Raw genomic sequence first — 16,673 nt, 5'->3', positions numbered from 1 at the left:
AACCTCCCTCCACAGATGTGTGCATAACGGAATAATCAACTCAAGTAGTACTGCTGAAACTCTCTCCTTTACCATCTCAGGTACATGTAGTTACCTTGGCATACATGTAGTTTGCAAGTTTGCATAAGGTACCAGTGACGAGGGAGGCACCTTAATTAGCATCATTGAAGGTCCTGCTCATATTTTGCTTGTAGCAGGACACCAGGCATTCCGGTAGCCTTTGTTATTTCAACAAGAATGACCCAGGCCCCACCTGGAGCCACTGAGTGCCTGTCTTTGTTAACTCATAGTACATTGTTCACTTTATAACTTGAAATACTTGCAACCCAAGTGGACCTGACTGAATGTTTTACATTGTACACATCAGTAATTGAGAGGCATTTGTCTGTCTAGAAGGTGCATTTCCAAGAAATTCACATTATTGGCGTAGTTTGCAATAGGACTAACATTTGCATAAATTCTGCCTTGCCTCTGTTTTTATTAGTGGCTGGTATAGTTTTATCCATGATACTTTTTTAGGAAGGAATGCCTTTGGAATAATATTCAGAAGGTTTAACTGAAAGTATATGCATAGTTGTGTGTAATTAGAGGGTTTTAACCTCCCCTTTGAAGCTTGTAATTGACCAGAAATATTTGCACTTTGAGCCAGAGGAATTCCAAATATTCAATATTACAGTTTTAGCTACCAACGTTTGTCACATTCCTACCTGTAACTTGCTTAATATCGCAAATATTTGAACTAAGGGCAACAGTAGGTGATAAGGACTATGTACAACCTAAACTCAAAGTTATCATTAGGAAAATATATTCATCTATCTTAGGTATAAAGGGTTGGATTAACTTGGATTAGCTAGATCCTATTTGAACAAGTAAACTTCACAGCCTTCCTTGATAGGTTGATATTCTGATATTTTGCTGTGCAAAGAAATGCCTAATGTTTAGGAACTTAAAAAGATGTGAAGTATCAGTATTAAGGATTTTTTGTAAACCCTAAGTTAGAAACTTAGATAAAGTATTGAAGAAATGGGAGAGAAAGAGAAGATGTGACAACAAATGTTTTAGCAGGTGACTGATATATGGCCCTGTATCTGGTTGTCATAGGTATGTGTATGTCTTTAAAAAAACTTTGAATATTAGAATCATGTGGTGGACAGTGATTATGTTTTATTATGAAGTGTACTTTTAGAATGTTTGGTGACTGTATGTGCACAGGGCTGTTGTGACCCATTGGTGTATCAGCATACCTGGCGTGTCAGCAGATAGACACAGACAATAGGTGTGTTGATCGACTTGGAGACGCCATTCAGGGCCAGGCATTTCCTGTCAAACTCTACATGTGAATCATGGATTTAAAGCATGCTTGAGCAAGTATACCAGAGCATGTGATGAAAGGTAGTTGTCCTTGCTAGGATAATAGTTAGGCAATGTCATTAACATTCCACAGCCCTTAATGAAAATAAGTGGTTGTTGCATATACATTGCCTGAATACCACTATAAACATTGTCTTGATTATCTAAGCCTAAGTTCTTATACTTATCTGTGATAACCAGAAAAATGTAGTACTCATAATTACTATGCAGTTATAATGATTTTAGCATCATACATATGGTTAACTTATGCTAAGTTTCCAGCTGACCAAGTCTATATATCAAGACTGGTACAGAAAATGGTTACTATATTGTTGTAGATCTAAGGATCACCAGATTCATATCATATGCATGAAAGAGATGACTTTGCATACTGTTGTAACAGTGGGGATCAACCTCCACTAACTGACCAGTCAAACTGGTCCGGACCTTTTAGTCTAGTGGTTAGCGCGTCGGATTCCCAAGCCGTGCGGATCGGGATCGGCGCGGGTTCGAATCCCGGGAGCGCTGTACTCGCCCCTTTGGGTTTTTACACTGTGCAAAAGTAGTCTTTTGACATTTACATCCAGAATTCCACAGTTTACAGTCTCCAGTAGTTAGCCTAATCATTTCTATTGATCGGTAGTAAAAAAGGCACTGACTTTGGAGCCATGCAATAATGGTTCAGCATTGTAAAGGTGATCCTTATGGACATGTGGTAGCAAGGTAAGGGGTGAGGGGAAGGTCATTTTGGGTTCCATGGACAGGTCATGTTTTTCCATTGGTTATTTGTAGTGCAAGTTGACTCCTTATTCAACAACAACAACATACTCAAATTTCAACACTTACTCAATAGCACTAGTTTCATTGTTCTATATGTAGACGTTCATGCTACCTAACATGTAGTTCAAGTGCTAAGGGCTGCCAAGTTCCTTGTAACTAACTGTTTTAGAACTGTTCTCAGGAGAGAAATTGGCTGGTACCAGATTTTGTGGGGGTGTATGCTGACCTCTCCTTGCTCTGCTCTTTCAGGCGCTTTGTCCAATATTTACCTTCAGGACAGGAAGCATAGATGTCTGGACAACAATAGTGGGGCTACTCTCCATTCAGTCCCAGGTGCTGTTTCAGGGAATTTTAGTTGACACATATCACAAGTCATTAACTAGGCCACTCCTCTTGACCAGGTCATTGACTAGAAGATACCTGCAAAAATGCCCAGTTGGTCTTTTAGGACTGATCGCCATCCCAACTCATAGATGTGCTGACTTTCGTAAAGCAAAGTTGTAAGATTTTGGAACACAAGTCTTGTCTGCATAGGGCTGTTTCAGAAAGATCAAACTAGGACTTTAAATGTCTAGTACAAATAAAGTTATAGCGTTAGTATTTTAAAGCACCAAAGTACCCTAGATTGAAATAGGTTTTGAGATATGGTAAAGCTGCAATCTTGTCCTTCCCCTACATGTATTTTTGTCTGACTGGAACAACCCTTATAATCTATGTGAGAGGCATTGGGCTGGTACAACAACTTCTTACATCATGCTAAGTCAGTACTATTAGTAGCAAGTTGGTGATGTAATGCTTTCTTTATTGAAATATTTGTGGAATGTGTGAACCTGTCCATCCTTTGAGCATTTCAGGAAGTAGGTAAGGATACAGGCATGTTCTAGTGTGGCATCATAAAAACCAATGTCCACAGACTGTGTACAGTGTGATGGTGTTTTTATCAGGCGTAAATTCCAGGCCGGTTGCCTAACACAAACATGACCACCTGAGCTGTTATTGTGCGATCACATTCAGCGACAAATGAAGAGTCACTTTGTGTTTTGACTGAATTTTTACATGTCCACATCACATATGTAAACATTACTTATCAGGCCATTTGGTCTTGCTGATAGAGAATGACAAAAGAAAGAATGTGCCAAGACTACTGTAGTACTATTCTTGCAAGAAAACATCAAGAAAATATGTCAGAACAGCACAGCATTTCTAGAATGAGTATGTTGTTGATTCACACTCATAGAGATTAATCCAAGATAATGTTTTTCTGTGATGTTAATCTATCAGCCTGCTAAGGTAGCCATTTGGCACCAAAATTTGTATTGGAGTTAGGCAGAAGGTTACTTTGAATAATGGTGGAAGTCTTATTCAAGGTAATAACAGTTTTATTTCAAAGAAAACATCAATAGTATTTATGTTGTTCTTATGTTGATGAGCCATAGTCTTATGTCACTCTAATCTGGGAACGACCAGTCAGATTATGCCCCAATATCTGCTTGGAGATGAGGCAGCGAACGATGCCCTAGAAACCGTCTTCTAAATTCCAAACTAACCCACTAGCCCTAATCTAAACTGGTGTCTGGACAAGGATGATAAGTGCAATTAGCACCCATCCACCAGGCCATTGGCACCAGGCTATGAACCATTGAGCCACAGTCTGGGGTAATGAGTTTATAGACTGTGTTCATCTGGGAGTGTGATTGGTAACACTGGCCCCAGCTGGGGGGAGGGGATGGCACATCTGTGTCTGCTCTCTGGGGGAAATCCAGTCTGTATTCTCAGGTGCTGTATGGGCTAAAGTACACATATTTTGATAGAAAAACTGCTTTGATCCTCAACTGATTATATGCTAGCTGCTTCAGCATGAATACATCCATGCTTATAACAAAGTCAAAAATATAACTGACGAGTGTACAAAAATTGGAGTCTGCCATCTGGTCCTGACACAAGAGATAATCATAATGTGGTTGGCAGGGGCTATGTTGATGTGTGATAGAAAATATTTATGAAGATGGAAAACAAAAATGGAAAGAGTGCTAGTAAGTACACCATATATATTTATATATGTGTGTTTTTTTTATTACCGTAATGATGATTAAGATTGAATATAAATGGTTATAAATTCTTGGAACAGGTTTGCAATGTACCTTTTATACATTTGTTTTGTTGTTTTGTGCTTGTGAATGTGAGCCAGTCATGCAAGCATTGCTGTCAGGGATCAGCTGTGCGCCACTGAACTTTTTGGAACCCTCTGTGCTGGTTGGTCTTTGTCATGGAAATTTGGTCAGTGTTGCATGAGGTCTGCTGTTATTTGAAGCGAACAAATGTTTTTATGTTACACTGTACATCATGTACCTGTGGCAGAAGTGTCTTTTACTAGTTTTAGCCAATTTATCAAGCCACATACTTAGCTTACTTACAAAACCACATCAAATCAGAGAAACTAGAATTTTTTATAAAGTTTAAACCAAGTTCGAAATGTTTACAAAGTATAAACTATGTATTAGAAATACTTGCAAACCGTTCAAATTAATTCTAAACAATGGAAAAAAACATCCGTGCGGTGACTTGGAATGGACTCTACAATGGTGAAAGATGAACATGACATACATGTACCAGTGATTGATGATTCACCACCAGTTACCACAGATAAATATAGACATCTACTCATACTCATAACTACAGATGATAAGTTTAACTATGAATAAAAGTGAGTGTAGTGCAACAAAACCCTTCAGTCTTCTCAAACAACTTCCAAGGCTTCCTTCAGACTTGTTTACTTGAGTCTAACTTTTGATACCAACTTGACCAATGATAAAACAAGATTAAAACCTCATTGGATAAAACCTACCCAGCCTGTCCTACACATGCACATAACTGCATGTTCTGTGTGGTAAATACAGCCCTCTGTTGAGCGTGGGTGTAGTGAAGGCAAAGATACAGATAGATAACCCAGGGCACTGCTGGCATGACACCCCCCTCCCACCACTCACACAGCTGACAGGGGCCTCAGATAGTCAAGTACCTGTAATAGCAACACATGTCCATATACATGTAGCCCTATTCAGCTCTCATACATATTGAAACAACTTCCACAATTTTCTTCAGTCTATACTGTTGTGTGATATAAGGTATGGATATGTGTGAGTGAAGCAACTATTTTTGCTTTTGAGCATATACAGTGTACTTGATCTACTGTCCATACATGACTACTCCAAATGTGGGATGTCCCTTGCCTTTTGGGTCCCTTGGTACTCCCACAGTCACACCTACAGAGGTCCTGAACTCAACTTGACTGCTATAATTTTCATGCCAACTGGTTGGGAATAGTCCTTTTCACACTTTCTGAAATGTATATAAAGTGCATTTCCATATTAACTCTACAGTAGTTACATTATGAAATTGATTTATCAATCACAATGTAGCCATTTCATATGCTTCTACCATATAACACACAATGATATAACTCTGGTATTAGGCATGTACTAATGTCAGTAATGGGACCAAGCTAAGATACTTCTGCCATTCATTTTGATTGTGAAAGTCAAGATGCATTATAGTTAAATTATAGAGGATTTCTTAGAAGCTACTTGATATCTACCAAGTTTATTCCCCGGGGCTTTGGATACTTCTACTCCACCATTCAAGTACAGGACACACTTGACTGGTCTGGGATCTTTGTGAATCATGTTCTGGTCATGCTTCACTGTATGTACTGACCTTTCAAAACTGTGACCTGCCTCTTGGGCTTGGCCTAACTGATCACTAAATGATTTTCTAAAGGTCAAAACCCATGTTGTGAGCACCTGATCTTGTAAATCATGGCAGCCAGCACAGTTGTATTATTATTATTTGTTGTTGTTGTTGTTGTAAAACAAAGTAAAATGATAAAAGTAGCGAAATGTTTTGGGTGTCTTTAGGGCAAGTGAAGTGATGTACTCACCTTGCCTCCTTCCTATTCGGATATATGGCATGTATGTCTTTACCTTGGTAACAAATAGAGTAACTTTACTATTGATTTGTTTGTTTGTTTGTTTGTTTGTTTGTATGTTTCTTTTTACAACTACATGTATTTCTATAACCTTACAAATGTTGAAGGACTTAAAATCAGCCCCCACCTACAAATTCACCAGTGATTGATTTCTTATATTCAGCTTAGTGGGGAGAAAATCCAAGAAATCTTGTGTGCATGGCATAAGCTGACACCATGAACAGAGGTCCCTTCAGGTCTCTATGGAAGGGTGAATTTCTCTAATAGATATCTCAGTGATCCACCTCTTTTGTCTCACCTCACAGCTAATGCTTGGCTATCAGATGTGGTTTCCTTACTACAGTTTGTATTTCCAACCTCCTAGTTATGTCTGGGTCACCCCACTTCCTGTCCATTATGTCCAGTGTGAGGGGACTTCCGGCTGAGTTTGTCGCACAAGTTTGGAGAGAAGTCACCTTAGCCATCTGTGTATTGTCACACTCTACCCACACAATTGGTCCGCCTACACAAAATTTGTCCAGAACGTCACAGGAAAGCTTTTCCTTTGTGATCTATGATTGATCTATTTGGAGAGCTAGCCTCAAGTTCAACCACAACAACTTAACGCCATTAGTGCCCTACTGTAACTCATTGTCAACATTTTACAAGCTTTACTTTAAATTGTTCTTATCCATGACATGACCTTTGGTAGTGTAAGTATGAACATGTAAGCTCTGTAAACCACTCAGAAGTCAATCTTACTTCTTCTATGTTGATATTTATTCATTAGCAAATGTCTCCCCCATATCACTATGTCTCTTATGTACCTCATTCGTTGAGTAATCCCAGGATCCCCCTGTTTATTTATGAGCTGTTACATGTCAGTTAGAAAATTATATCTTAGATGGCCAATGTAAGCTATCCATGAACATAAAACAAGTGCAGACTGTGTAATGTGTGGAGGCACATGCTGTACCTCACACCTGCCAGGTCTCAGTTTCCACACAGCCTGACACAACATACAGTCAGAACAATGCACCATCAGTAGATAACCATGTCTTACCATATCAATCAGTTCTATTTTGTTTCAAAACAAAAGGTGTGTTGTCCAGTTCCCTGTGCCTGTGTTTGTTTTGGAAGGAAGGTAGCTACATAGAACAAAGTGTTCCCTGTCAGATCAATTAAGACAAAGTGGAGAGGAAAGAATAATTACAAGGTGCTTTTCTACATTGTGTAAGTTAAACATATAATTAGTAATTTTTTAAGGTAAAGGTGTCAAAAACAATGTACTGTTCAAAAATCTGTTGGTAGTTTTTCCTGTGTATCATTGCCTACAGCTATACAGTAACCTATTACGTTCTGTAGTACAATGTTCTGTATTGTATGGAAATATCAGCATTACTGTATGTGCAGCTTCCTTTCAAAAGTTTATCAATATGTATGGTGTGTATTCCAAATGCATGTTTGCTTATCAGTATATCTGATGTGTATCTGAACACATGTTCAGATTAAACGATATCTTTTTGCACATAGATTGTGATAAATGTTTCTCATTCTGTTCAGGACTTGGAATGTACAATCAGCTGATGATTTTTCTTCTTGTTTATCCAGTTCTATTAGATGAGTTGATCCAATCCGACATCCTGTTCAGGAAGACGCTGAAGATCACAGATTTTGGTTTGGCGAGAGAGATGCACAGAACAACCCGTATGAGTGCAGCTGGGACTTATGCATGGATGGCACCCGAAGTTATCAAAACATCTACATTTTCTAAAGGCAGCGATGTATGGAGGTAAGAAGCCATTTATATTTTTGCCCCCTGAACTCTACTCCTTGCTAGAAAGAAGATGACACACCAACTGTGTAATCTGTGAGTAGCGTCATAGTTATAGTTGGTAATGATGTCAAATTCTACAAACAAAAATGTATGTTTTAATCTTTATGTAAACCATAAAAATCACTGAAGGCAGTCAAGGCACCTGTATGTTCTGAGTAATTTTGAGTCAGCAGCAAAGGTAAACAGAAGGTGGGTGTTTAAGGTGTACACAGGTCAATGTGCAAACATCCCTCACCTCAGTCGAGTGTCAAGGAGTGGGCAGGGGGTCAAGGCAAACTCAAAACAGCACCGATTATTTACTACACACCATAATGTCCAATGTGTTAATTGTGTTCTATGACGTGTACAGGATGTGACAATGTTGACTGTTGACTGGAGTGTTAGATATAGTTTTGCAACAAATTTCGATACAGCTTATCACTATTCTGTGAATCATGTTTTTGGGAGAAGAGAAGACAGGTGAAATTTCTCAGCCTGTGGAGCACAAAAATTTATCTTTCAACAACAGCTCTCAATTTTTTTATAGTACTCTCAAATTCTCAGCCCGTAGAGCTACATTATCATGGATTTACTCAATGAAAAACAAAACGTTAGTAAGCACTACATTTGCATTGTAAGTGATCAACTTCAACAGTGAGGCAAGTCATAGAATTTTTGTGGGTGTATCAGTTGTTGAAGTTTGCAGAGTTGTAAGGACTGCTTGTACAGAGAATATCATAGGTGCAATGATTATGTGGCTGGTAGTAAAGTTGGTGCCGTGTCCGACGTTTGGGACAAAGGGCAGACAGAGGGCAGATGTCTTCTTATGATGTCATGCTTATTAGTGAGAATTATGACAGGAAACGAGTCGGGAAATGTCCAGATAGGAACTTGGCTCCTGATGGAAGGAAGCTTTCCAGTACAGGAAATTCCCCTAATACATCTTACAGAGGAAGCTGTTTGTATACACATGGTTCCAACACTGCAAAATTTTGTCTGAACAATTTTCAGCAATCAGCTTGCCATTTTTGCTTCCATAAGATTGTAGGCTTTCCCAGACAGTCCTGTAATCTGTAGGAACTAATGGGCTTAATTATGGTCATCTGTTCCTCTACGCTTGTTCTGAACTAAAGCATTGCCATGAGGCAAGCTCCCAATGACATTTCTGGGGTCATTACATTTTTTCAACTTCGTCTGTTTGAATTGAACTAATGCTGTCTACTGTCAGAGCCGTCATCATTAAGTGCAGTTGATGTATCATAAAACTGACATGTTACTCAAAGTAACACCGTCAGATACCAGTATTCCCAGGTCAACCTGGTTTAAGCAGATTTGTTCTCATGATTTGAATCTCTAAGCTCATAAAAAACATCGTTAAAACATAACAAGAGGAACATGCCCGTAGCCAGGGGGGGTTCGGGGGGTTCGTCCGAACCCCCCCACAGGCTTGAAGGTCCACTTTTTTAGGCTTGAAGGTCCACTTTTGCAGGCTTGAAGGTCCACTTTTAAATGTTCAAGATTTTTTTCAAGGCGGACTTACTTGTATCACCAGCAACGCCACAGAAGCTAGAATGCTAGAAAAAACTTTGTCTCTGATTTTTCCTCTGAATTTCTCTCAAAAACACAGAAAATGCCCTTTCAGAAGGTTCAATTCTTAGAATTTGAAACGCGCGAAGGTCCACTTTTTAATGTACAAGGTTTTTTTCTAGGCGGACTTATTTGTATCACACCAGCGGAGCTGGAATTCCTAGAAAAAACTGCTAACTTTGTCTCTGATTTCTCTCTTTAAAACCCTCTCAAAAACACAGGAAATGCCATCAGAAGGTTCAATTTTTAAAATTTTCCGGGGGGGAATACCCCCGGACCCCCCTAGAAAGCTCGCGCCTGCGGCGCTCGTCTCGCGCCTACGGCGCTCGCTGGTCCCTCAAACATGAAAACGAACCCCCCCATTCAAAATCCTGGCTACGGGCATGAGGAAGATCTAAATCTGAAAGCCGTATATGATTAAATGTGATTTCTCTTTTCAGATAAGACAGGTACATATGTTAAAGGCATCAATGAAAACTATACAGCCCCTTCCCCCCATCTGCCACAACCTCTTGGGTCCAAGTCTTGACTGTTGGCTAATGAGGAAATGTGAGCCCAATGGTGCTGTTACTAGTCTAGTAATGATGCAGCAAGGGATTGGCCTGGGTGACCCTGTCTACTGGACTGACCTCTAACCCAACACCTCTTATCAGTAGAGCAAGGAGCAGGTCTCCACAGTACTCTGTCATTCTCCCATAAACTGTGGGAGATACCATTATCTAGACCTGGGGCATGTCGGGGATGTTTTTAATGATATTAACTTTATCTAACCAGATCTTTTTATGGCATCATCACTTTGGTTTAGGTTCAATAGCTCCAAGGCTTCAACTGTCTACCTGAAAAGATAGCAGCTGTCAAGAAATATATCTTTAGCAACAGTGAGGCAGACTTTAGCCATGTTTAAAATGTTGGTGGTCATTATAGGTCCAAAAGATGGAATCCACTAACAATATATTAGATAGGCCTCCAACTCATTAAATGACAGATGTTCACCTTCACCTTGTCCCATCCTCATCTTGAGGGTCAGGGACTGAGGTCGCCTCTAGCACCAACTTCTTACATCCTTTCCATAGATATTAAAGCACAATAATGCGTGAAATTTCCATTGATATTCATCCTATCTTAGTTACTAAAATTCTATCATTGGTTTACACTGGGTCAAATAATACCACAGTAGAAAAAAAACATTTTATTCGTCAACCACACCTTCCATTTGTCTCTTGCTGCCAGGTTGCAGATAGAAATAGTCTACACTTGATACGTCTCATTACCAGCATATCAGCTGTATGGAATGGATGGCATCCCTCTAGAATGTTAGAACTCTGGCTGGAAAATAGATAGCACAATTTTCAGCCATCCACAAATAACAAAAACATCAAATCAAATGTAAGGTAAAATGTTATTAGCAACAGATGATGGAATATATCAATGTGATATAAAAAGGAAAGACTGGATAGGAGGTCATACTAGAACTTCATCTATTTACAAGATTACTTGGAAGGCAAACAGTGTTGTCAGGTGCTTGATCTTTCTCATGATTCATTGATCATAGAAATACAGTGTATAGGTACATTAGCTAATGTTGTAAGCCTAATGTAAGGTAACATAGTTCAAACTGTGATAGTTTTGTTCAACATGAACCCATTGTCCCGTCCACAGCTATGGGGTAGTGTTGTGGGAGTTGCTGACAGGAGAAGTGCCATACAAGGGGATCGATGGGCTTGCAGTAGCGTACGGTGTGGCAGTCAACAAGCTGACCCTGCCCATCCCATCAACATGTCCAGCTCCATTCTCTCAGCTGTTGGAAGGTAAAATCACTTTCTAGAGGATACGTCAAAGGCATAATGTATAGTGACACAAAAGCCCATGCAGATGCGAATACAATATGGGAAGAATGCAGCTTACAGCTTACCTTGTTTTAATTTATCTGTGATTAGTGGCAATCATAGTACTATAAAGAGACTGAATTGCCTGAGACTGTTGTCAATCAGTCTATCCTGACTGTGATTAACATTAAAATCAAGCTGGAAGAATTGACTCTTAATAATTCTGTGATACATTCTTCTTCCCCAGAATGTTGGCATCCGGACTCGCGAGCGAGACCAACGTTCCGCGAGATCCTGGTCCAACTGGAGAACATCGCCAACTCGGACTTCCTGGACACGCCGCAGGAGTCGTTCCACGACATGCAGGAGGACTGGCGCTCCGAGATCCAGCAGATGTTCAACGAGCTCAGGATGAAGGAGAAGGTAACATAGGATTGCATGTACATGGGGTTTGGGTTGGGGAAGAGAGGGATTGGCCTCATACCTTCCAAAACAATATTTTCCTAACCTTTGTCCATGTGGCTAACAGTTTTCAATGGAGATAATACCATTTTTCACTGTAAAATGATAAACCAGTTTGTTGCTAGGTCTGATCTTACACCCAGTGATCTCATTCTGCATCAGGAGAGAAAGAGGATACTGAAAAATGATTTCACTTTGATATTAACAACAGATTCATGTATTAATGTGTAATAGATTACTGTATAATATTTGTATTGTAGACAAAACAGTATATACACTACAGAAGATCAGACAGAGCGACCATGTGTCGTCCCGAAATTGAAGTTTGTCTTGTGTGATGTGGGAATACCAGTAGCTGCAGTTCTGCTTGGAAGTGGTAGATGTCCTCATTGTCCGATGAATTCTGAGTAGCTGACACATTGTCTTCTATACTAATGTTTGATTACACCCCCTTTCTACTAGAGGCTGGGACTGGTGGGCAACCAAAGATATGACAGATTACTCAACAAATTTCATAGATAAAGAATAGATTTTTACATCTTGCATTAACTAATATGAAGTCGAGGGTTTCACAAATTCTATTTTGGCTCAGTGATCATCATCTAGTGAAAGGAGGCATAAACAACATCAAGCAATAAGGAGAAACAGTAACACAGTGTCTTTCCTTGCTAATTTGCCCGTCATGCCTCTGCAGGAGCTGCGGTCCCGTGAGGAGGAACTGACACATGCCTTACTGCAACAGCAGATCCAGGAGGAGGAGCTGAAGAAGAGAGAGAAGGAACTGGCAGAGCGGGAGATAGATGTACTGGAGAGGGAGCTCAACATCATGATCTTACAGCAGGTGCAGTGCAGCATTGTGTGTCAGCTACGCAGCAATCACAACAGCATTAATATATATATATATGTCTCCCAAACGGACTGTTATTGCCTTTGAATATATGAAAGCTAGAGAACAGTTTCCAATTGCCCTTAAACATTTTGTTTCTTCGATCAAATATTTGACACTTTTAGGAGTTAAGAGTTAATAAAAAAACTAATGTTAATTACTTTGACAGGTGTCCTCTACTTGTAATTGACTCATGAATTTGACATCAAAATGTTATCCTAGACGTTTTTTCTTTGTCATCATTGTACAATGTATTTTATAATGTTTCTATTATGAATTCCAGCATTGTTGTAATTATGAATTCCAGCATTGTTGTAGGGTTGTTACTACTCCAATAATGTATGTTGACTTTCATCGTCTTCACAGATGGCAGAGGAGAAGCCACCAGTGAGGAAACGGAAAGGGAAGTTCAAAAAGAGCAAGTTGAAGTTGAAAAGTAAACAGGCCCGGATCAGCATGCCCTCAGGTAATACACATCTCAGCTATGAGACTTACTTTCCAACCCAGCTGTATCTACAATCTAAGATATTTTTGCACATGCTAGCATATCCAGAAAGACTGTTTCATTAGACCCCTTTCCAAACTCTGGCACCATTGCAAAATCTACTCTAGAGAGAGCACAATCTGGCGGGAACATGCTTGAGCGAAAATGAGGATCGGGCGGTAATTGTAATAGGTCTACCATCTAATTCTAATTGAGGATGCCATCTTGAAACAGAGAGCAGATTTTGCAACAGCGCCAGAGTTTGGGAAGGGGTGTGTTGTATATAACTGGTCAAACTGGGATGAATAAAGACCTGCTTGAAGTTCTTGGTGTAAACAGTCATTGATATGTTTTTTCTGTGTTGCAGATTTTGAGCACAAGATCACAGTCCTCAGATCAGCACCGCCCCCTGACGGGAAGGAGAAGCACTACAGGCCCAACGGTCCGCGTGCCGCCACCGTCAGCCCAGGCAGCTTCCCCCGTCTGAGGGCGATAGTCTGTACGTATTTGCATGTAGTCATGAGATATCTTCTTGATTTTCATTTTCTTAACAATTTTGATGTGCTTATTGCAAAGTTAAACTTCTTATGAAACCAAAATACATGTACAGCATTTTCTGACCACAGGGGTTCATCTAAATCGGGAAAGAGGAGCGCTGCGCCCTCTTGTTTCAGCCCAGCGCCCCCTTGTCAAATTCAGATTTTAGCTTAATCCCCGGCATACAGCCTTCCCTCAGGGATCGATTATTCCATAAATACATAGAATTCGCTCCCTCGTCTGCGTGTGCTCCCTCTTGTTTAATTTTTCTAGCAAAACCCCTGGACCATATTCAACAACAATGATACTATTATTCAATTAACATACACGTGTGTTGAGGTGTTTGCCCCAAATATGAATGAGTCTGAAGAATTATTTTTAATGGTGCGATGGTTTGATAACAAAGGGAAGGGTGTATGTTTGGTACAGACACATATATGACTAATATTATCGTTGTTGTTGTTGAATATAATGAGAAAATGTTGTATTTTGGTTTCATACTATCTTTAAGATTGTAGATGCTGTGTGTTAAGCTATAGGCTGAGCACCATCTTTGCACCTATGAGCATAGAACAGATGTTGTTCTTCAGATTATCTCCTACCAATAAGTATGTCATACTGACATCTGTGTGTTTCTCCACAGTGAACAAGCCAGGCAAAGGGAAGACCTGGGGGCCTAGCTCAGTCCACCAGAAGGAGAAGGAGAAGAGATTACGGTCGATGTCTGAAGGAAACAAGCTGTGGTCCACGAGTGCGCCTACCCTAGGGAAGAACCTGACCTTGAAGTCCTACCCTCCAGCCCCCAATATTAAGAGTGTGCAAGAGACAGGTGATTGTGACAGCAAAAACAAGTCAGCCTGAGAAAAATAGTTGTAACCATGATGAAATGTTGGTATTGACAGAGAAAACTGTGTGTAAAAACTGGGATTAAGATTGCAGTCTTTGCTGACAGTTTTCCATTTCCATGTATTGTTGATGCCACTGTAAAGTGTAGTTGTACTTTAACCTTCTTACTGCTGCCTTAATCTATAATCAATGTATATCTAGTGTTTAGTAGAACACATTTTCAGATGAAGGTTAAGCTCACCTGTTGTATGTCGCCTACAGACTACGATGATGATGAGTGGCCAGAGGAGCTGGGTGGTGAGATCAAGCGGAGGTCAGGCTACATCGACCTGCCGTACCGACAGAACAGTGAAGAGGACACAGAGAAGTCCCGCTCTCCCAGTATCACGCCCACCAATAGCCTCAAGCGATTCTTCCAGGTACTGCAGAATCACTTTTATAATTTCTTTTAAAGTACACCTATATGAGATAATGGTAGGAGATATGCAGGAACCTTGGACTGTATAACCCTTCTTTAAAGAATATGTTGATTGTTAAATACAAATGTATCAGCTAAGCTACCATGGTGAATAACTTTCAAGCTATTTTCTTTTCTATAGTGCTTTTGTATACTGATGTCAGTCACTTGAACCTTTTTGCTGTAATCCATGTTGAGGTATTTGTTGACATCAATATGTGTTTCTTTTGTACAGCGGAAAAAGAGTGACCAGGCCCTGTATGAGTGTGCAGCTATCCTGGCCAGCGTTGCAGTGGGTTTTGACATCAGGGTGACAAACTCCCCGTCATACCTGGCCAGCCTGGACTCCCCTGACCGGGCCACGCCCACAGAAATGGACCACAAGGGGAGCCGTGGACGGAAGAGCCGCTCCTCCACCCCTCACAGGGCTTCCATCATCAACTTTGGCTCCAGCCCCCCCAGACTGTCCAACAAGCCTGACCCAGATGCAATAATCCCCTCTGCCCTGTCCCCTGACTCTACCTCAGTACGGCTCATAGCGCTGTCCACCTCCTCCGAGACGGAGAACCAATCCACCCGATCGCTGCTGCCAAACGAAAAGATTCCGGTGTTTGACTCGCCGACCAAACAGAATCCCATGTTCAACGATGCACACATTGTCACCAACAAGTGGACCGAACTGGACCGGTCCCCCCGAGCACATAGACGATCACAGTCCTTGGATGACCATGAAGTCAAGAGCTGGAAGGAGTATGGACATAAGTACGAGCACAGAGCAAGCGATGCAGTATCACCAGGGAGCAACTGGCCCTATGCTGGACAAGGGCCGGGTGCGACCAAGAAGCCGCCTTCCAGACCGGGCTCCAGGCCCACCTCAGGGGACTACGATGGCAAGTGGGTAGGTGCTAACCGCTGGACCGACTCCAACCCAGCGGCTCAGAACCAGTTCTCCCCCCAGAGGAGACCGCCCTCTCGACCACCCTCAGGGGACTTTGATTCCATTCGTTGGGGCGGTAATGGCAGTAACTATGCACAGAAACCACCCTCGCGCCGGCCACCATCAGGAGAGTATGGGTATGATGCTGCTAAGAGGGTACATGTCAGCCGCCATGCACAGACTGGTTATCGGAGACCGCCCTCGGGGGAATACGACACAAGCCGAGCGAGTGGAGCAGGGCACAGGCGGACTCCATCTGGCTCGGGCGACTACGAAGCCGACAAGTGGAATGTGGCCAGTTCCAGAAGGAAAGAGTACGGGCAGAGAAGAACTCCCTCAGAAGAGTACGAGAATGGCAATAGACGTTCCAGCCAAAGGTTCAACAGTCGCAGAACACCAGACGGAGACTCCGGCACCCCCGACCCCTGGGTCAGCCCCACCAGCCCCCAGACACCAGTGGTGCCGCCTGTGCCGCCTAAGCGAACAAGCGTGTACACCCAGACATCCAGTAGTCCTGAAGATGAGGAGGGAGGGGACTTACCTGGCCAATCCAAAGGTCAGTCTGCTTCCACAGAAACATCCTGTATTTTCTGTAAATTTGCATTGTTGTATCTCATCTTATCATGCAGAAGTTTGCTGAGGTTGAAGTCCAATAAATGTAGTTGATGTCACTCAAACGTCTTTAAGAAGATAAATTGGTCAAATTTTCCTTGAATCACTTTTTTTTTTCTTCTGTGTACT

General features: G+C 41.2%; 1 protein-coding gene across 2 annotated transcripts in view; it reads left to right on the top strand.

The window, feature by feature from the left end:
- Positions 1-16,673, top strand: part of LOC136433440 (mitogen-activated protein kinase kinase kinase 11-like) — a 33,733-nt gene that overhangs the window by 13,361 nt on the left and 3,699 nt on the right. Inside the window, exons 1-10 of one of the 2 annotated variants that reach the window (XM_066425653.1) lie at positions 4,121-4,163; positions 7,706-7,886; positions 11,157-11,305; positions 11,571-11,746; positions 12,480-12,626; positions 13,038-13,137; positions 13,523-13,654; positions 14,336-14,521; positions 14,800-14,957; positions 15,231-16,488. In XM_066425653.1, the coding sequence (XP_066281750.1) occupies positions 4,130-4,163; positions 7,706-7,886; positions 11,157-11,305; positions 11,571-11,746; positions 12,480-12,626; positions 13,038-13,137; positions 13,523-13,654; positions 14,336-14,521; positions 14,800-14,957; positions 15,231-16,488 (2,521 nt within the window). In that variant the 5' untranslated portion in view covers positions 4,121-4,129. Of the gene's footprint in view, positions 1-4,120; positions 4,164-7,705; positions 7,887-11,156; positions 11,306-11,570; positions 11,747-12,479; positions 12,627-13,037; positions 13,138-13,522; positions 13,655-14,335; positions 14,522-14,799; positions 14,958-15,230; positions 16,489-16,673 lie in introns of those variants that run through there. The other variant, XM_066425652.1, reaches the window with a different exon arrangement.

The sequence above is a fragment of the Branchiostoma lanceolatum genome, chromosome 4 (assembly GCF_035083965.1).
Source record: "Branchiostoma lanceolatum isolate klBraLanc5 chromosome 4, klBraLanc5.hap2, whole genome shotgun sequence".
Taxonomy (NCBI): Eukaryota; Metazoa; Chordata; class Leptocardii; order Amphioxiformes; family Branchiostomatidae; genus Branchiostoma; species Branchiostoma lanceolatum.
The sequence above is the reverse complement of the archived record's forward strand: the minus strand, read 5'-3'. Positions and strand labels throughout refer to the sequence as shown.